Below are 21,512 nucleotides of genomic sequence, written 5' to 3'. Positions count from 1 at the left end.
AAAGAGAAGAAAAAACATTAAAAAAAATAAATAAATAAAAAAACACGCTAGAGGGAATGGAATGATTCAATTGTTAATTTAGGGATGTTATAGAGTCCATTTTGTTATTATTTCCGACCAAATGCACTTGAGTGCGCGACAACTCGTTTGGGAGTAGGAGTTTACGGGAGTAGGAGTTTACGGGAGCACCTGAAGGCAGCACAAGCACAGAGTCAGCGAATAAACCTGATGGCAACAGCAGCAACAATGGCAGGAAAATTGTATTAGGTGATTTTTTTTGGACACAAGAATTATGTGAGATTCCCACAGAGTCATATAGCAAAATGTTGCTGTGGTTGTTAGTATGAAGAACAAAACACAGCCGAGGTTTTGGAAAAGGTTCAAAACCACGTCAACTTGTCTATCGTGTCAGCAGAGGAGTTTCTGTCTGAGCCACAAAGAAAGCTAGCGACCTAAAATACCAGGTGAGAGCAGCTAATTATTCTGTTAATGAGGGGCTACAGGCTTTCATCTGTCATACAAAAGACAGTTGTTCTCTCCGAGCTCTTTCCATAGGGCGCTGAATGGGTAATTAGCTAACGTTAACTAGCATATTAATTGGAGAGCTAACTTTAGTTAGCCAAGTTAGACTGAGCTGTTTTTAGCTTGTAACGTTAATTAAAGTAGTTATAGGGAGACTTAATATTTTTTAGAACTAATCATTACGTTTTTTACACAGCAGAAACATCTCGTTATTGTCAGCCATCTAGCCCCGACACTTTCTGTTCTATCTTGTATTGAGAGAACCTCACGCCAAACTCTATTCAAGAGTCTGTCAATTTAATGTTTCGTTGCTACTTCCAAAGCCCATATCTCATAAAATATTATACGCAGCCTTTTCTGAATAATGAGGAGCCGCTCTTCAATTCGGCATGCATCCAATATACTATGTAGAATGCATTTCAATAAAATTGTAACTTTTATAATTGGTTCGCTTGTTACTCCTGCATTCTTCTTCTTCCATAGTACATCGTGGAGGGCGATAGCAATACGTGTGAACCAGTTTTAAAGTTGTGATTTTATTTAGATAAAGTGCTGCTTGGTGGATCACCTATATGCCGAATTTACCTGAAGACCTTAATGATTCGTAAAATGTCTTAAGTCATGTTCTACCAGACTACTACGTTTACCAGTGAGGAAGACGACATTAAGTTGTCAGGTATTTGAAAGGGTTTGGCGTGCGATGTCTCCAGAGGGAACGTCACGTATCTGCCCGCTAGCTCGCCTACTGCCAAGTAGCCTATTATTTATGAAGCACTTTTCATCCAAATGTAGCACAACGTGATTGTGGGTAGCCTACATTCAAAAAGTTGCCTGTTTATGGAAAGACCCCTTTATGGTCTTACAGGGGTCTCTGATGGTTGCCCATACTGCACAGGGTGTACATGCACTTTGAGCCTCAGGGCATGTAACTGTTTGCTATCTTGATGGCCATGGGGCAATGAGGACAAGAGTGTTTTTGTATTTCAGTGTTTGCTTTAATTGTTTCAGTTGTGTCTACTAGCAGCAAGGAAAGACTGAGGGCTCAGTATTTTGATAAATTCACAGCCACATGATGTAAGATAGTCTTTTGTTATGCCAACAGCTTAACTCAGTTCCAGTTGCCATCCCCAGGTATGTGTTACTGATGGGCTTTTTGAACCATTTATTACAGCACCATTCAGCCTGTTGGAAACCCAGTGCTGCTGAACAACTCAACTGGACCAAAGTCTCGATGGCATCTTAAAGGGAGCTGAGTCAAAGCGCTGCGCTGTGGCTTCTGCCTTCAACCAAGTAATGCCTCTCTGCCTCTGACAGGCTTGTTTGTGAAATGGAATTGGACAACTGTCCCGCTGATCAGCCCGCCTCCTCCCAATTTACCGCCACTCTCCCTGGTGAAGGAGCTTCTTCAGTTGTTGAGATCAGTCGGCGGACCATGGCAGATCTGCCCGGCTCCGAGGTGGAGGACCTGGACTCCTTCAACTTGATCGAGCCTCCTCCATTAGACTGGAAGTCCGACTCCTCCAGCGAGGCAGGCTCAGCGGACGACCTGGACGAGCCCAGCTTCCCTCCTGCTGCGGACGGTCTGGAAGAGGCGGGGCCAGGTGGGTCGGTGCCGCCTTTGGAGGTGAGCGCCGCTGCCGCTTCGCCCGCCGTGAATCGGCAGGAGCTGGCGGACGATAACACAGAGCCAATCCAGGATGTGGAGGAAGGGGATGTAGGGGTTGAGGAACAAGAAGGGGTGAGGGTTGAGGAGAGGCTCGCCGAAGAGGAGGAGGCGGAGGTAGGTGATGAAGAGGAGGAGGAGGAGGAGGTGACTTTTGAGGAGGCAGAGAACAGCGTCACCGAAGGGGCAGCTGAGGTCATGAGCAGGAGGCCCGGCGACGAAGACCACACTCGCATCCACGCCCTCCTCAACCAGCTCCAGCTGATGGGAGAAGAGCCCCATCCCGACCGCCGCTCGCCTCCTCGCGTCGCCTGGCGTCCGTACCGCAGCCCGCCTGAGCCGCAGTCCTCCGCTCCTTCCCTGATAACGGACGTCAGCGATTTGGAGTCGTCGTTGGCGACCGAAACCACGGGGCTGCTGTTCTCCGAGAGCCACCAGAGAGACCTGCTGGGGCTGCTGGAGTGCACCGAGATCGCCGCTCCTCCTCCGCAGGCCGCCTACCTGCCCCACAGAGGCGAGGTGGACGCCGTGGTGTCGGTGTCCTACGACCCGGACGACGCCCACAGGTTCTGGGGGCATTATGGGAACGGCCAGCAGCTCCGGCCCCGGGACGGCTCCTTCACCTCGCTGTCTGAGGACGAGTATCCCGAGCCGGTGTGGATGAAGCTGGGGGAGGAGCCTCCGGAGGAAGAGGCCGCTGCCGAGAGCGAGCAGGTAGGAGGGGTTAGTGATGTAGGGGGATATGAAAAGGATGGTGAACTTTGACCTCAAGATGATGATGATCATGAGGTAAACAGCCACAAATAGAAAGAATAATCAGTTGTATTTTCTGAAAAGCATTTAATTTATGCTTTTTTCCCTTTTTAAAGGACCCTATCCCCATATAACTTACATCATTTTGATACTACTTGCTATGATGTATACTATGAATTTGGGTCAAAAAGATTTATACTGATACTAGAAAAACTTTGGATCCTTCACTTGCTGGTAAAAATTGAAGAAAAAAATTTGTCATGACCGGGTCTTTTAGTCAGGGTTTTTTTGATCACTGCTTTTTAGAATTCATTTTATCTTTAGTTTTTACAAAGTAAGTTTTAGCAAGTGACGGATCCCAAGTTTTTCTGGCATCAGTTTGAGTTTACCTGTCCCTCCAGAAAACACCTGACTGTTCATATCAGACCCAAACAGAGCAGCTTCTCCCTGTCCTTGTCAAAAAGATTTATGTTAGCCTAAAAAGACTCTGTTCCGCAAATAAAAATGTGGGTTGACTGAGTGGAGGTGGGTTTACCTGCCACTGTTTATCCTCACTGTATATAATACTGTAATGCACTATGATTACATCTTGTTTTTGTCTACCATTTAAAGTTACTAAGCATGCCATGTGCAGGAATGTGATTGTACAGGTATTTTATTTTATTTTTTTCAGAATTAACATTAACATTAACAATTTTTGGCGACTGTTCCATTCATTTTTAGTGACAGAGGTTGGTTTCCTGCTTTTTTTGTGTTGCTGATCACATCCCAGTATATTTTTCTCTACTATTCAGAGTTATAGATGTTGGACCATTGACAACATTGATTATTCATCTGTAATATTGGTACTGTATGAGACAAATTCTTAACAATACATTAATATCTCAATTTGCTTTCATTGCAGAGTGCTGATGACCATCCTGCCTATAAAGACGGTGAGAGTCACTTCAGAACGCCCAATTACATGTTTTGTCTTTCATAAATAGCTCACAGTGACACAAAAGAGGAAATAGATTTGATGGAGTTGAGTTAAAGTCATTTTCTATGTTTGTGTGTGTTTCTTTGTAACAGTGCCTGGTCCTTGTGACCCTGAAGATCTGTTAGACGGAGTGATATTTGGTGCCAAGTACCTGGGCTCCACCCAGATCAAATCGGAGAGGAACCCGTCTACAAACGCCCGTATGGCCCAGGCTCAGGAGGCCGTGGATCGGATAAAGGTAAATTCAGATTAGCGACGCACCAAAACCACTGCTTCACTGCTGATGCTGTTTTGGAAGAACAGGGGTTTCCCGCAGTGCTTTATTCTAGCAGCATCAAGAATTTTCCTCCTTCCACATTGTTTTTTTTTATCTCAAAAAGTGTTTAATAGAATAGTCATTATTGCTCCAGGTCTCAGTAAAGACACATCTCACTTAACTTCTGACTTCTTGAATAGTAAGATTAAAAAAAAAAAAACACTACCATTCCTACCCCTCCCAACCCCCTGCATATTTTGGCGGGACGGCATCGCAATATTACATTTTGGATATCGCCCAAGTGTGCTGTGGATACGCAAGCGATGTGCACAGTTTCTCAGTCTTCCAGTGGAAAACCAAAGAGTACTGGTACTGTACCGTAGCCATAGCAGGAACTGTGTGGGAACAGTGCAGAACTTGTGATGGTCTTCCCTCCAGGCTCCAGACGGAGAGTCTCAGCCAATGACAGAGGTGGATCTGTTCATCTCCACCCAGCGGATCAAAGTGCTCAGCGCCGACACACAGGTTGGTTTCACTAGTTTCACTTATTTTTACCCCGCTGCTTTGCATTTCTTCTTCTTTCCTCTTGTGTTTTGCATGCTAATGATCCTTTTCCTGTAACACTTTGAGATTTGCATCCATATGATTATCGTGACACTGATTTAGACTATATCGCCCAGCCATAGCCAAGAGATGACCGGTTTGATCCCCGCTGTTCCTCAACAGCCATGTGTCCAGTCGAAGCGTCTGAGCGTCTGTTTTCTTACAGTTCATCAGTGGAAATACTTTGCAAAAGTTTTTAAAGTGCTGTACCTCTTTTGAGGAGTAGAGGTTGAAAATGGGACTGAAGCGTCTCCGGTTTGATCCTTGCCAGTCAGAGGTGTGACCAAGTCAACTTTGCTCAAGTCCCAAGTCAGTCTCAAGTCTTGAGGCACAAGTCTCAAGTCAAGTCCCAAGTCTAAATGTAGAACACCAAGTCAAGTCCATGTCATTAATGTCAGGTCTCAATCTAAATGTAGAACACCAAGTCAAGTCAGAACAAATCAAGAGTCCAGTATCAATTTAATATCTTAAAGAAAACTAAATATCTAGGACTTTCCAATGCAATATGGTTTTAATAGGATAAAAACTCCAGGTCTCCAGTCAAGTCTCAAGTCTTCTCTTCATTCATCAAGTCAAGTCTGAAGCAATTAAACTAGATTCTGAGTCCAAGTCATGTGACTCGAGTCCCCACCTGTGTTGCCAGTAATCCTCATTTGGCATTTTTGTTCTGTTGAAGTGTCCTTGAGCAAGACACTGAACCTGCTCTTCCATCGTAAGTCACTCAGGATAAGAGCATCAGCTAAATGGCTAAAATGTAATAATAATAAACTTTATTTATTTAGCACTTTTCAAAAAGCAGATTTTACAAAGTGCTTTGCAGAAAAATGAAAACAATAAAAACAGTGCACAAGGTAAGCAATGCAAGAATCAAAGCAGTTTACAAAGTGTTTTAGATGTAAAACAATAAAAAGTAGACACAATAAAACAGCAAAAAGAATAAATAAATACAAATACATAAAAGTCCCTCAGTCTTCCTTCCAAATGTAGCGTTTGATTTCAACAAAAAAAACCCATAACCGACCCTTTCTGTTACGTTATGAGCCAGCGTTGCATTTCAGCTGAACTCTGCTACAGGTGGATTCCTTAAGATATAATTTGATGGTGATTTAATACGAAGCTCTGTGGATATCTCTCCCTGTTATAGTCCGGTCTATTTTGATCCCTGTCTGTGTGGCTGAATTGTCAGGAGAGTTAAAGTGGGTCATCCACTGTCAGCTCCCTCTCTACATGGCTGGCTGCGCCTCACTGCTGCACAGCTATGAATATCATGATAAATCCCAGTTAGTTTACTAGATGTTGGGATCCAAAATATGAATCACAAATAGTAGGTTTGATGATTTAGGGAACAAAGTTATTGTAACCCACTTTTCACATCTCGTATCAGCATCTTGACTGTTTTAAACTACAGCTGGCATTCTAAGGGAAAAGTTGATTGTAGAAACTAAAATCGATCAATACTGCAGCCCTATTGATTCTAATCATAGGTTTGCTTGGATAATAACAGTCAGTCCACCCTAGATATGTAGACAAGAATCTCATTTGACACAATTCGGTCCAGAAGGATGTGGCTGTTCAGGGTTTTAACACACAATTCCCATTTATTTTTGAAAAAAGATTAGTATTGTCCAGATGTTTGGCTTTGTTTCTTTCGGCTCCTGATCGCATCCCTGGCAACTGTAAAACTACACAAAAGCCAACTTCTTCTTCTTCTGCTTCTTTTGCTTCTTCTTTTGCTTCTTCTGCTTCTTCTTCTGCCACTTCATTCCCTGCTTCTTCGTCTGTGTCTTCTGTCTCATAATATTGTTCATGTTAGTAGTAGCATCAGTTAAATTAAGCATGGCATTAATTGCTTCACGACCCAGTTACCTTGCTGATTTAAATGTGAACATAATTTGACGACGTTTGTCCTGAACATCATTTGATGACGTTTGTCCTGAACATTATTTGACGACGTTTGTCCTGACAAGTTAAAGGGACAGCGCTCCTCATTTCCAAAACCACTGCTCCCTCTCTCCTCTCTCTGCTGCCCCTGTTCCATCATTAAAGTCCCAATGAAATGACATTTTGGGAGCATCTTGCTTCCTTTATGTGATGTATCTCCTGTTGAAACAGGATGTTGGGGCGGGGCATAATGTGGGGAGAGAGCATTCAACAGTGTAAACCAATGGGAGATCAGTTAGGGAGAGAAAGGCAGTTTTATTTGAGCAGAGGAGCGGGACCATTCAATAATCTGTGATGTTTTATTGGTTGGAATTTTTATTTACGCCTCCTGGTACACGATGACCTCACCACTAGAGATTTTCTGTTTTCCAGGAAGTAAAAGTAATTCGATTTTGACATAAAAAAGTATTTTTTTTGTCATTTTATGGGCATAAATTGTCAAATAGTTGTATAGTATAATAGTTAAAAAGTGACTATAACCCCTCCTGTTTCTCCTCAGGAGGCCATGATGGATCACTCGCTCCAGATGATCTCCTACATCGCCGACATCGGCACCATCGTGGTCCTGATGGCACGAAGGAAGCCGACGAACCGTAAAGGCCAAGACAGTGACTCGCCTACCAACTCTTCCTCTTTATCATCATCGTCCTCCTCCTCCTCCTCTTCTGCTGGGCCGCAGAAGAAATGCTGTATGATCTGCCACGTCTTCTCCTCTGAGGATGTGAGTCAGTCGGCTGGGTGGAGGGGGCGGGGCTTAGTTCAGCAGGGTATTAGGGGCGGGGCTTCGTTCAGCAGGGTCTTAGGGGCGGGGCTTAGTTCAGCAGGGTCTTAGGGGCGGGGCTTAGTTCAGCAGGGTGTTATGCCTCATTTACGTCTTATTGGAAGAAGACTTGGAAGCGTTCATTGTTTAACTCATTGGAGCGCCAACATCCAAGATGGCGATCGAAAGATCAATTGTTGTCATTAGCAAGTTATGGCAACACTTTACTTTACAATGGCTTTATTCCAGTGTATTAACCTGTTAATTAACCTATGGAAATATATTGTAAGTACACAATATTACTGTGCAGGTACTTGAAAATCTCCCTAATATATAATGTACTTACAACAGTGTAACAACACAGTTTTAATGAAGCCATTCATATGGTGTGTTGCTCTGTTGTAAGCACATTATGTACCTACACTGTAATATTGTGTACTTAAAATAATTAGAATAATTTCCATAGGTTAATACACAGTTTTATACACTGAAATAAGGCCATTGTATAGTAGCATTTTACCCATCTTACTTTAAAATCAACCATTAATGAACTGCACCAGATATTTCTTGATTGATTGTGTTAGTGTGAATATAACTGATACTTTTGATTTTTATTATCTTGGTCCGCTGTTCATAACACCAAGTGGGAGATATCAGAGTCGACAAAAAAATCCTACATATTCTACTTGTAATTACTACTAGTAGGCTGGCATGAAAGTTTTTTCCCAGTTGGTAGCTTGTATTTAAGGGAAACCCGATTTGACGTGAACGCTGAATAAGTTTGTTTAAAGCTCTAAGGATGCACTAAGATGAATTACTAATATTTAAGTCATCAGCATGTTCTATGCAGTGTGGGAAATTAACACCAGCCACCAGTCAGATGCTAGAAAATCTGGTTTACTCTGCTAGGCACTGTGTCAGGTGCCCAACCCAACTCTTTTCCGTTCTAAAATATACTTTGGCCTTTTTAAATATAGTGGAAGTGGCTGTTAAACTGTGGAGTCCAACAGCTGCTGTGGTTTCCTGCCCTGATTATACGACCATATGACCTGCAGTAGTCTTGAGCCATCAGCTGCAAAAGCTATAAGCAAAAGCCATGATATTATGCAAGTAGGGTGAAAATTGAAGACATTAAAAGCAGGCTTCTTGCATATTCCTGACAGTCAGGGAGGGAAATGCAGTTTCATGTGGGATCGGATCAAGTGCGCCGTTCCTCCAGCTTGGCTCGCTTTCCTTCCCCAGACAGCCTGCGAGTTCTCCTGAATGTAGAAACGCTCTGGCCGTCGTCCCAGTTTTCCACTGTTGGCGAGGCTCAATAGAAGGAAGAAGAGTCTCTTTTAGAAACTAATTAGCTGTGTGTTACTGTAGGCCATCAGGCCATTGCTGCTGCTGCTGCTAGCTGTGCCCGTTTTAGCTCATTTTGATAGAGAAAAGTTTCAGATTAAAATGAGATTTATGTTTGGAGGGAGAAAAAGTGACACCTTAACTTAAAAAGTGACTGATGGCACAAAATGTAAAAGAAAAATTACAATACTTCTTATAAGAAAGTTGTTAACAAAATAGCCCTTTTCAGACATTGAATGATATTGATATTGAATGAACTTTAGATAATGATATTGTTCTGATATATAGTGTTTTGGAAATGAACTCTGCATAATGCTACATGTTGTTTTCCTGAGGACTCGAAGAAAAGATATTGCATAGAAAAAAGACTGCAGTTTACAGTTGGGTGTAAAGATCTTTGGAAGAAAATCTGTTGAACAAAAACCTTGAGTACTTTGTCTGTTGTCAGATATGAATAAAATAACAAACGGGTCCAGACATGACGGCCACAGCTCAGTCTTCTCTCCTCCCTGCTGCCTGTTGTTGCCTCCAGGCTCAGATCATCGCCCAGGCGATCGGCCAGGCGTTCGGCGTGGCGTACCAGCAGTTCCTGCAGGCCAACGGCATCAAGCCCAGCCAGCTGAGGCCCGGCGACTACAGCGACTTCCTGGGAACCCAGGAGCTCTACAACGGAGACCTGGTCCACTTCTCCGACTCGCAGAACATCCGAGACGTAAGCAGAGAGACTTTTAACACCGACAGTGAGAGAAGCATCATGTGTTTCCCTGAAGGCAATCTGCTGCTGTTTCCCATTCATAGAGGCCTAACGTAGCCATTAACAGAAGTATTGATGATGTTTTTTAGTCCTGCCTCCCCCTTCATTTCTCAAGTTCCTGCCCCAACACTTGTCAGCCATCTTGATGATGTCATCTGTCCTGAGGCGGCGGTAACCGGCAGTGTAAAGCCTCCACAGGCGTTGAAGAAGCAGACAGAGAACGCAGAAAATCTGGCGCTGTTGTTCACTGTGTTTCTAAACGTTAAGCTTCACTGTCCTTTCTTTTCTGACAACTTTGAGCCTTTCTTACTGTTGTTGCTATGACTTCCCTGCTCTGTGGCCACTAGCCTCATCTCACCACTGGCCACGCCCACAGCTTTTGGGGTATACACCCTTAAACATCCCAACATCAGTGAAGAGCCAATTTCATGCAAAGTGGGGGGATTTAGGCATGAACACACAGACACAAACTGATAATGTATAATATATCCTGTTTATTTATTGTTGTTTTAATGTGAAAAAGTTGCATATTGCAGCTTTAAATATAAAATTGTGTCTTCTGCTATATAGGACTTAGTACATCCTGGCTGTCACACTAACTCTATGAGATTTATTCCAAAATGAAAATAAAATTGACACCTTTACAAAATGATGCCAGCACAAAATTAAAACGGTACTTTGAAAAGTAGTAAATAGCAGGTAAGCCATTGGTTAACCGGATGATAACAGTCACTGCTGCATGTGTGTGGTTTGTGCCTGTTCAGATCGTCATCTCCAAGGCTGCAGGAGAGATCCTCGGCCTGGCGGTGGTAGAGTCGGGCTGGGGCTCCATCCTGCCCACGGTGGTCGTGGCCAACCTGCTGCACGGCGGCCCGGCCGAGCGCTGCGGCCAGCTCAGCATCGGAGACCGCATCATGTCCGTCAACGGCACCAGCCTGGTGGGCCTGCCCATCGCCACCTGCCAGAGCATCATCCGGGTGAGCGGGGAGGCGGGGTGCGATGTGGTGGGCCTCGGTAAAATACAGAGGAGACCATCCTGTCGGTTCACATAGAACATAGACACCAAAATCATCCACGTGTCCTCGGTAGATCTTTGGCTTCGGTCCTCAATGCTAACACTTTATCATACACTATGTTGAGTGGTTAGTCACTAGCATTATCTCAAAAGTGTGAAAGAGATGTTGTAGCAGCTCTAAGTGGTAAATAATCTGAAATTATATGTGATTAAATCTTGCAGTTTTGTGAAGGAGGTTTGAAAAATGTACACAAAATGCAGATAGATACAAAAATACTCTGAATCTCTACCTTGCTTGTCACTCTGCATAAGAGCATCAGCTAAAATGTAAATGTAATCTCTGTATATCCAGGTGAGCGTGTCTCCCAGCGCTCCACACCCATTTTTTTTTTTGCATTTTTCAGAATAGTGGGGTAGGAGGAGAGAAGCTCAGACTTGGGGTACCGTCACCTTTTTAGTGATGCAGTGTCCTAAGGAGGCACTAGATGGCACCGTGTTTCCATGCTCTGTGAGAGTGTATTCACAGCAGATAGCATGTAGAAGAGGTAGATAACACACAGAAGAGAACATGGAGATTTTGTTTGGCTTTCTTGAACTGGGATTTTGAGTGATGTTAGACTAGAAACACTAGACTAGACTAGAAAGTATCTTGAAATTAAAATAACTCTCCCTTGAAAGACATTTTCCCTTGAAATTTGCAGTCTAGTATTAGGCCTGATCATTCTCCAGTCCTTTGAAACACCTCAGATGATATTACTGAAACCGGCTTACACCTGTTTCCCACCAGAGTTTTCTTCTTGTCAAGGTGGAAAAGCCTCTGAAGCAGCATTTAGAGCATCATGGGACACTAAAACTCCCCACTGAAACCCAGACTGGTGAAATTATTTTAGTGTTGGCAGCAATTTAAGGCAGACTGACCCACCAACTATTCAGTGGCAGGGAAACTCTTGTCTTTTTTTAATTGTTTTTGAATAAAGAATTAATTTGCGAAAACCATTATTGAACAATTACATCAATAAATAAAGAAAATACATTTCATTTTTTACAGACTGTTTTCCTGTAGCTGTGGTCAGGGAGGGACATCCATCATAAAAAAAAAAACTCTTTTCACTTCACTTTACTGCACTTGACGCTTCTTATCCAGAGAACCAAGAGTGCAACAGTAGAATAAGCTGAAATTCCTCAACTGCCATCATAACAAGAAACCTCTAATAAGGAGGTCAAGGGTCAAAGCTGCAGAGCGCTGACACCAGATGAACCGGATACTCCTAGAATGATCATCTAACCTCATTGTTTTGTTTTCATCACAGGAGCTGAAAAGCCAAACCAGTGTGAAGCTCAGCATCGTCCACTGCCCTCCTGTTACCATGGCGATTATCAAGAGACCAGATCCCAAGTTTCAGCTGGGTTTCAGCGTGGAGGACGGCATCGTACGTGAACAACTTCTTCTTCTGCTCCTCCTCCTCCTTCTTCTTCTTCTTCTTCTTCTTCTTCTGCTTCAGCTTCTTTTTCAGCTTCTTCTCCTCCTTCTGCTCCTGCTTCTCCTCCTTTTTCTTCTTCTTGTCCTTCTCCTTCTCCTTCTTCTTCAGCTTCTGCTCCTCCTCCTTCTTCTTTTTCTTCTTCTTCTCCTTCTCCTCAGATTGTCAGTATTAAACATTAGTCAGGTTTGGGTAAATACATATGCATGGCAGTAGGCTATGTTTAGAGGTTAGAAAAACAGGCTTGTTACTGGAAGGTTGCTGGTTTAAATCTCAGACCAGCTGGGAAAATCTGGAGCAAGGCACTGAACCCCCAACTACTCCTAAAACTACAACTGAAACTGTGCTGAAAAAGAGCATAAGTGCTCAGTCAACCTTCCTTAGATAAATAAAGGTTTAAAAAATAACACCAATAATCAAAACCTAAACGTAGCGGACTAATCCATCACACACTGCACAGATTCAGTTATTTGTATTGGAGAAAAATTGTAAGTTGTTTTTGCCTTTCCTTTATTTTCTATCTTTTCGTAGATCTGCAGCCTGATGCGGGGGGGCATAGCGGAGCGGGGGGGCATCCGGGTCGGACACCGCATCATCGAGATCAACGGGCAGAGCGTCGTCGCCACGCCGCACGACAAGATCATCCACATCCTGTCCAACGCCGTCGGGGAGGTGAGATGAAACGATCTGTGGGATTTAAGGCTTGCTGAGAATAAATATGAACTGAAGATGTACAACAATACAGTGCAGAATTTTGCCCAGATAATATTATTTTCACAAAAATCCACATCCAAATAAACAATAAATTAGTCATTTTATTTTCTCTGTTTTTGGAAATTTTGGAGAGTATTGAGAAATTTAATTTTGATCATTTTAATGATTTTTTTAGTTTTTACTGAATCATAACTTATTGTTACGATTAACCATTTTTTTCTTCTTTTTGGGATTCAGATTCACTTGAAGACCATGCCAGCCTCAACATATCGGCTCCTAACAGGACAGGAGCAGCCGGTGTTTCTCTGAGAAGCGCCGACAGAGCGCTTCCTGCTTCGATCGGGACAAAGATGCTGTACAGTATTGAAGCTACATGAACTTTTGCCAACCTCAAAACACATTATGCAATTTATTGTATCATATCTTAGGCTGCTGAACAGGACGAGCTTGTCTAGCGATATATTTTTGAAGATGTACAGTACGTTGGAATATTGTGATAACATATTTTAAAATGACAGGGCTATATAGATAGCGGTCAATTTATATTTATCAGATATTTAACAAAGCAGGCAGTAGCTGAGATGCAAAAAAAAAGTGAAAGCCGGATATTTTTGACTACACTAATTCTTACATTTCTGGTGAGCAGCACTGATTTTTTTGTCTTCTATTCTGCTTCGTTGCCAGTGTGCCTGAGCTGAGAGAAGTGAGAGACAAAACCGTTTCTGAAGGATAAGTTCTGCGATTTTGGACCTGCAGTATATATGATTAGTCTCTTACATACCTGACAAACAGTTTGGACTCATTGTTAGCAGCAAGAGGCAACGGAGCTGCTGTTTCAACCGACAGCTGACTCTGGAGCCAATATTGTCTGTGGGTCCAAGAACTACAGGAATGGAAGAGAGAATATATATATATATATATATATATATATATAAATGTGTGTGTATATATATATATATATATATATATATATATATATAGGTCCAGAATCACCAAACTTATCCTTTAAATCAGGATAGTTGGTCCATGTCTTTCATCATTCTGTGCTTCCAGTCTCTCAGATAGCAGTGCATGTCAATAAGTGTCTATCACAGATCACAGTATCACTGAATACAGTCTCAGAGGGTTTTTACTGCAGTGTTCTGGTTGCTTCCCTGTCTGTGCCTAAAAGAGAGAGAGAGTGTGAGAGAGAGAGAGAGAGAAAGAGTCAGAGAGAGAGAGAGAGAGTGTGAGAGAGAGAGAAAGAGAAAGAGAGAGCGAAAGGGAGGGGGAGAGAGAGCGGTTATTATGCAGAACTAAAGGTAAACTGCCTTATTTGATAGAGAGAAAGGTATATTTTTAAGAATTTGCTGATTTGGATGTTCATTAAAATGATCTGTATGACGTCTTCTTGATGTTTTTATTTATTGACAGTTGTTGACTTGCTATTACAGGTACAAGACCGCTTTTCATAATATTAGATATTTATAAAACATTGTTAAATATTTCTGAAGGAAATGTGAACAGTTACAAATACTGCTGAGTTAGAGCTATATTTGTATCTGATTATTTTAGGGCAGTCCTGTTAGTTTTATTAGATTTATTATATTTATTATAACTAATACTTTTACTACTATTAGTTACTATTACTATAGTTACAACATATTATATAATAATGATATATAGTATTATAATATATAATATGCATAATAACAATGCTATATATTTATTATTGTTATTATTATTATTATATCATCATCATCTGTAGCACCTTAACCTTGTGTAACACTACCCAGTCAATACCTGCCCAATCAGGTGCCTTCTGTACCAAAACACAGACTATAACCAATCAGATTCCGGACCGGCTTCTGTGAACCCTGCCCCCATTCCACTCTGGCCAATCAGCGCCGCGCAGTGGGCGGGACTTTGTTTAGATTCCATCTGCAGTTACAAACACTGGTGCTGAAATGGAGCAAGAGCTTCAATGACAAGCTGCGGACTGCTGCTGTATCCGGACATGGAAACACACTGAAGAACATATTATCACGAATATTAAAGGTAAATAATATTTGATTTCAGTTTTTACGAGCCTTTTGACCTTGTTACATGTTATTTATATTCTGTAAACAGCATCACTCCTCTATGCGAACATGCTAGGACCGACACTAGGAAATTAACGTTTCTCTTCCCTTGTAGCTTGATGTTAATTATTATGCGTTAATAGTTATGTACGAGTCAAATACACTAGACGCTATTCCGTGGTTAATTCATTGTGTCATGTCATGAATGTTATTAGCCGTAACATTACATAACACTACATTACAATAGCATTATATTACATGGCAGTGTTGCTGTGCTGCAGGAGGCTTGTTCCTCTTCCTGCTAAAAACTCAACAACATTGCAGTTGCAGGCCTGCACTTCACTCTGGAAGTCAGACAACAGAGAAGAAATAGTTAAAAACAAGAAAAAAGGTTAAAAGTTGCAAATATCTCAAGAATAGAGTGGCTAGAAAATGTATGTCCTAGTATGTAAATTCCAGTGTTATTTCATTTGTTTATTTGCATACTGTCTGAAACAGAGCATAAGAACAGTCTACAGCAAATTAAAGCCAGTTGTGCAGGTGAGATTAAAAAAACAAGGACATAACGGATAAAAATACAAATTAAACAGAGCAAACTAAAGATTTTAGATGTGTCTAATCAGTATTTAATGTGATGAGTGTATGTTGACATTCGCAAAGTCATACAGTATGTAATGCATGTGTGTGTAAGCAGATGAGTGCACAGATAGTAGTTTGACTTTGGGGTTACACAAGAGTCAGTGGTGGATTTGCAAAGAAAATGCTTTGTTCCCCAGCACTAAACCAGATCCGCTCAGGTTATTTACTACAGTGGAGGGAAGCAGCATGGTGTGAAGGCCCTCACAGAGCAGGAGTTAAGGCTGAAGTCTCACAGTCACCAAGCTAAACCTGTTAGCATAAGGAGGATTTCAGGATGAAGCGGGGGATTGTCCGTCCTGAGCAGATCACTGTAATTCTGACATGAGAAAACCTTCGATCACACCAAATATAGAAACTGATCCTCCACAGCCTGGTGAACGGCTCATACGGGAGTTTTGGACTTTCTCCATGATATGTTTTCCTAAGGTGAGAAGATGAAATGTAAAAGTTGTAAAATAGTTGCATTAAGCTTGTCTGTCCTCTGCCATCAGACTCCCTGCAGAGTAGCAGGATGTTGTAGCATTAAAGTGTCTGTCCTCTGCAGGGGAAAAGAGCATGTGCAGTTTCTTACTGCTGTCCACGCTAATGAAGGCTAATTACTAGTTAGCACTCATATAATACCACATTTTCCCTATTGTATACAAGTATAGGACAAGTAAAGTTACAGTCAAATCAAGTCACTTGAACACTAACAAAATAGTAAAAAAAAAATGCCTCACAGAACAACAGGACATAAATACAATAAAACCGTGAGAGAACAAACTGATGCGGCATGGAATTGTTCAAAAGTCAAATTTTTAGTGTGTGTGTGAATATTGTAGCCTAATTGCGATAAGAATTTTTATGTAAAAATTCAGCCGTCTTATCAGCCTAAATCACAATGTGGGCCTGCAACAGAGGAGAGCCTCCCATCCCTGCTAATTGAAACTGATATGCGCTATTTACCCAAATGTAATTCTGGTGTCAGTTGGTCACTAGTGGGAAATCTCCTCCAGTCCACACAGGAAGCGATGAATCAAGCAGCAGTGAGCAGCGCTCTGTCCAGAGAAAGCTGGACTCACCAACATTACATCTTTAATTTTGAAGCTCTCCAATAAATCACAGATTTAAGTTACAGGTTGGGTATTGGTGCATTGTCATAAATGCATTAGTTAAAATGTGAGAGATCCTAATCCAGTGATGAACCTTTCCTCTCCTCTCCATGCTGGTTGTGTTCTCCAGTGCTGCAGCATGGCCAGGTAGCTGCAGGTAGCTGCTGCTCAGAGCGATGGGGTTTTCCAGACAGCTGCTCCTCCTGCTGTGGAAGAACATCACCTACCGCAGGAGGAACAAGGTACCAACACTCAGACTCAGCAGAACAGAACAGAACAGGATAGAATACTTGTAAGGGAAGCAGAAAACATGAAGAACACAATATAATGCGCAATACGCACATTAAAGGGGCAATAAGTAAGATCTTACCTGCCCCATAGCATAAAATAACCATAATATATCTGCAGGGGTTGATAGGGTTGATGATCAGTACCAATTACTCAATGATTACTTGGCCGGATTCTGAGATTTCTGGCTTTCAAAACTCACTTTCCGGCCCAAACTCTGGTTTGGGACAACAACTCCCCACTGGAGTTTCAAGATGCTCAAGAGGGAAGTCTGATAGAACTGGATGGATGTTTTTTGTCCATAAAACCTCCTGTGTAGGAGGAGATATGCTTTATCAATGCTGACTCCCACTGGTTGCCTACATAAATTCATAACGATTATAGATTACTTAATGTTAAGAAATCCAGTGTATGTAATGCGTTTCCTCTCCTGCAGATCCAGCTGGTCATCGAGCTCCTCTGGCCGCTCTTCCTCTTCGTCATCCTCATCTCGGTCCGTCACTCTCACCCTCCCTACAAACAGAGCCAATGTGAGTCATGTTACGTAATGTGTGTCTTTTCAATAAATCCTACTACACCTCCACTGCCATCTTATTTTAACCCCCCTACACACACACACACACACACACACACACAGCTTTGAAATGTCTATCTGCCAGCAGGTTAAAGCTGATTAGCTGATGAGAGTGATTCCTGTGCCACGCACAGTTAATTTACCCAACCTGTTGTGTTGTTGACCTTCACTGACAGGTCAGTGGGCCGGCCCTCTGTGGCTGGGTGTGAAGAACATGACATAACATAACGCATAGCATAACATAGCATAGCATAGCATAACAACAGAACATAGCATAGCATAACAGCATAAAATAGAATAACATAACATAATATAGCCTAACATGGCATAACATAACATAATATAGCATAGCAGCATAACATAACATAACATAACATAACATAACAGCATAACTGAGCATAACATAGCATAGCATAACATAGCTTAACATAGCAGTACATAACACAACATACGATAGCACAGCATAACATAGCATGTGTGAGACGGTTCACTTGTAACTATAACATAGCGTGCCCTAACATAACATAGCAGAATTAAGAAAAAGTCATGCTCTGCCTGGTATGTTCAGTGTGTTTGAATGTGAGCAAGGAAACTTTAAAAAACTGTAAAGTTTTGGCCTACAGTTAGCCATGACATTCTCTCCTAGATGGAGAGAGAAAGTGAGAACATCACTTTCTGTTTTCCACTCGTCTTTGTGTCCCTGAGGTCTCAGCCATCTTGTCCTTTACAGCTGTGTGTGAACGCAGCTCACATTAGTCCAAGCATATTGACGTTACAGTTTGAGGTCAGTTGTATAAAGTTAGCTCTTGTTCACATAACACCAGTCTGGGCTGTGAGGATTACTGTTCCTGTCAGTCCAGTCCCAGCAGACTGTGTTTCAGGTCACTCTCACAGTCTTTTCATTGTTTGGTACCATATCTCAGGCTAATCTCTCAGTAAAACCCACAATAGTTTGACCTCTTCTGTTTTTCTCTTTTCCCCCTGCAGGTCACTTTCCAAACAAAGCGCTCCCGTCGGCGGGCACCTTGCCCTGGATCCAGGGCATCGTCTGCAACATCAACAACCCCTGCTTCCACCGGCCCACGCCCGGGGAGACGCCGGGGCAAGTGGGCAACTTCGACAACTCCATGTAGGTGGATGGAGGCTTGGTGGATTATAATAGGATGGTGGCTTGTAGGAAACAGTCGGCCTGTAGATGAAGAGACGCTGCAGTCCAGAAAATCCTTTGAAAGAGTTCTGCATAAAGTTAAGATTCACATTAGAAGTAAGAGTATAACTGAATTACAAAATTACAGCAAGGCAGTATTGAGTTTCAAGTCTATTTATTTTGTAGCACCTTGCTGCATACATTTGCATATTAATGAGGCAAAACTGATTTTCTTGAAACTGCTATTACTCCTTAATGCTTTAAGATACAGAGTTCATATTAGTACCGCCCATGTGTTATGTGAAGACGTGTGTTGGCATAGAAATATTTGCAAATGAATGCATTAATTAGCTTAATTAATGACCTCATTAGTATAAGTGGTTATGTTTAATATGGTGATTATGGTGGGACATTAGGCAGCTCAATTGCTTCTTGTTAAATAAAATGATGCGATTGGATCATTTTTAAAATAAGCAGAAACTGTGTCTTCCTCTTCCATAGCCTGTCTCACACTTACTCATTTATTTACTAGATTTTTCCATTCCATTGCTCCCTGTAAGGAAATTCTCTTTTCTCCTTGTTTGTAGTACTTTATAGCTGAATATGACTTGACTGGAAGTAAGGCAGTAAGGACTCCTCTCTGTTCCTCTCCCTGCAGAGTGTCTCGTCTGTTTGTGGACACCCAGACTCTTCTGTCCTACGGAGGGAACCGGAGTTTCTCAGGCTTCCAGGATCTGCTGCAGAGCGTCCAGCGGCTGGGAGAGAGACCTGCAGCCTGGCCAAGTACTGCTGCCTGTTTGATCTCCTCTAGCGCTGTGTTGAAGAGATACCTTGACATTTTGACTAGGGATGGGACGATATGCTTACCTCACGATACGATTTGACATCAATACAACCACGATACGATGTGATAAATGAAAGTTCAGTGACAGCAAAGTCTGACTGTGCAGAATTCTGTTTATTTCTGAGACACAAATCTTTCTAGCGATGTCATTGGCTGCTAGAATGTAAACAATTTAAAAATGTCATTACAAAGTGACAATAATATAATTTGGATGGAGAGCTTGTGAAATTGTGATGGTCAAGCGTCTCCTTTGTGATTACTACAGCAGAATAAAATGGAACTAATATCACCATGCATTTTTCTGACCCACGAAACGTATTGTCACTTTTTTGCATTGCGACATATTGAATTTCGATATATCGTCCCTTCCCTAGTTTTGACACATTGACACTGACACACATTCGTCACAATGTGGGGGACAAACTTCCTGCATTGGCACTTGGGTCAGCTGATGAATAACTCCTCATTAAAACCAATGGGTGGGTGCTGCTACTGCTAGCCAGAAGCTAGCTGCTTAGCTGACCACTACCCATTGATTTAAATGAAATGAGGAATGCAAATAATAATAAGCCTTTGGCAGGTGCTTGGCAATCCACAAAGAACAGACTGGATTGTAAAATGTCAAGGTATTTCTGTAAGGTTGCTTTCCGGAAATCAAAATAAATTATGTATACAGAGAAACCCAATAGAGTGGAGCCTCCTGTCAGTGAAGTTGTAGTTCAGGTTAAACCAGGTCATCTCTAGGTAGGGCAGGAGAAGAGCAGACGACAGGATGTTTAATGATGAATTAAATTTCTCAAATGTCACAACACTCATGTAAGCAAGGCGGTCCTACAAAGCTGCAGAGACAGAAAAAAATATGTTTATCCATTACAGCCATAATGGCCTACATTAGGATGTGCTAAATGATGTATACTCTCTTTGTACAGTAAGTAAGGAAAACTTTATTTATATAGCACCTTTCGAAACCACCAGGGCTACAAACGGAACAGCAGCAATATAAAAGAAACTTACTAGAAATAAGGAAATAACGACAAGACAGACAATAAAGTCTGAACCAGAGATAAAGAGGAGGTGAATTATTTTAAATTGCTAAAGGTACGATGAGTATTTCCATCGATGCGCTGTGAGATCAACTCAAGTCGATTTGGATTCGGGTTCGACAGATATGGGTTTTGGAAGGCTGATACGAACACAGATATTTTTAGATTGAAGTAACCAATAGCTGATATTTTGTGCCGATATTGAATTACTTCAAATTTGAGCAGAGAGTTTTCTTCTTGTCTCCACTGAAACCCAGACTGATGAAATTCTTTTAGGTGGTGAATTAGCTTACAAAAAACATTATTGAACAATTAAATGAATAAACAAAATGTGCAAAGAAAATAGGTTTTTGTAGTTCTGTAGCTGTGGTCAGAGAGGAGAACAGGACTGACCGGTATCTGATATTTATTAAAGCCCAATATCTTCTGTATCTATCTAACATAACTTTAATTATTCACATTATATTCCTGGAACATTGAACGTAAATGTCACTAATACGTGTTGAAAGTAAGATTCCTCACCGACTGACTACATAATTGATTTTTTCACGACTGCACTTCTTTCCTTCTTCCTTTATTTGAGAAATAAAAAAACAAAACATGTATGCCTTCAAAGAAACACCTGTCAAGGATCAAGACAGCATGCAAGCGGTTTCATGCAGTTTTTCCCAGACTTCTCAGAACAGAAGAGAAGAGTTAGCGGTCAGCAGATGATCTTTGTGAACAGTTTAAAACAGCAGCGGGCCGTAAGGTGTCGAGTGACGGCTCCCTGTAGCCGTTTACTGTTGAACAAGCAGCAGAGAGGCTGTTGGGTCTGTTTTGTCTGGCCGGGCCGAGGCAGATTCAGTTACATGACGACCCACAAACTGATGGGTGAATGGAAGCAGGTCTTCAGTGGTTTCTGTCCCAGGTGTCCAAACCTCCTGAGCTGCAGATCCCGTAAAGAAGTGGTTTTCAAACGACCCATTTTTTCTAAATGCTCACACTGTGGTGACCCAAAGTGACAGTAAAGGGGTAACACGAATATTATTATTATAATATAGT

At 41.9% G+C, this 21,512-nt stretch overlaps 2 protein-coding genes across 4 annotated transcripts in view; both read left to right on the top strand.

Moving 5' to 3' along the window:
* The first annotated feature begins 224 nt into the window (after nucleotides 1–224).
* Nucleotides 225–14,167, top strand: LOC139921502 (amyloid-beta A4 precursor protein-binding family A member 3). 3 transcript variants are annotated; one of them, XR_013505101.1, is made up of 12 exons: nucleotides 225–464; nucleotides 1,694–2,899; nucleotides 3,843–3,873; nucleotides 4,010–4,155; nucleotides 4,612–4,698; nucleotides 7,217–7,438; nucleotides 9,354–9,533; nucleotides 10,340–10,552; nucleotides 11,901–12,020; nucleotides 12,600–12,740; nucleotides 13,020–13,721; nucleotides 13,764–14,167. XR_013505101.1 is itself a non-coding variant. In XM_078285754.1 (12 exons), the coding sequence occupies exons 2-12, from the start codon at nucleotides 1,850–1,852 to the stop codon at nucleotides 13,089–13,091; spliced, it is 2,214 nt and encodes a 737-aa protein (XP_078141880.1). In that variant the 5' UTR covers nucleotides 225–464; nucleotides 1,694–1,849; the 3' UTR covers nucleotides 13,092–14,167. The 3 variants fall into 3 exon arrangements, 2 of the variants coding, with proteins under 2 accessions (XP_078141880.1, XP_071767860.2); XM_078285754.1 differs by having other exon boundaries at nucleotides 1,694–2,332; nucleotides 2,381–2,899; nucleotides 13,020–14,167; XM_071911759.2 differs by having other exon boundaries at nucleotides 13,020–14,167.
* Nucleotides 14,168–14,725: 558 nt separating this feature from the next.
* The window catches only part of abca7 (ATP-binding cassette, sub-family A (ABC1), member 7), a 33,039-nt gene continuing 26,252 nt past the window's right edge, over nucleotides 14,726–21,512 (top strand). Inside the window, 5 exon segments of the mRNA XM_078285631.1 lie at nucleotides 14,726–14,819; nucleotides 16,703–16,814; nucleotides 17,297–17,390; nucleotides 18,422–18,563; nucleotides 19,240–19,364. Coding sequence (XP_078141757.1) covers nucleotides 16,749–16,814; nucleotides 17,297–17,390; nucleotides 18,422–18,563; nucleotides 19,240–19,364 — 427 coding nt within the window. The 5' untranslated portion in view covers nucleotides 14,726–14,819; nucleotides 16,703–16,748.

The sequence above is a fragment of the Centroberyx gerrardi genome, chromosome 9, assembly GCF_048128805.1.
Source record: "Centroberyx gerrardi isolate f3 chromosome 9, fCenGer3.hap1.cur.20231027, whole genome shotgun sequence".
Classification (NCBI taxonomy): domain Eukaryota; kingdom Metazoa; phylum Chordata; class Actinopteri; order Beryciformes; family Berycidae; genus Centroberyx; species Centroberyx gerrardi.
This window is presented reverse-complemented; position numbering and strand designations above follow the sequence as displayed.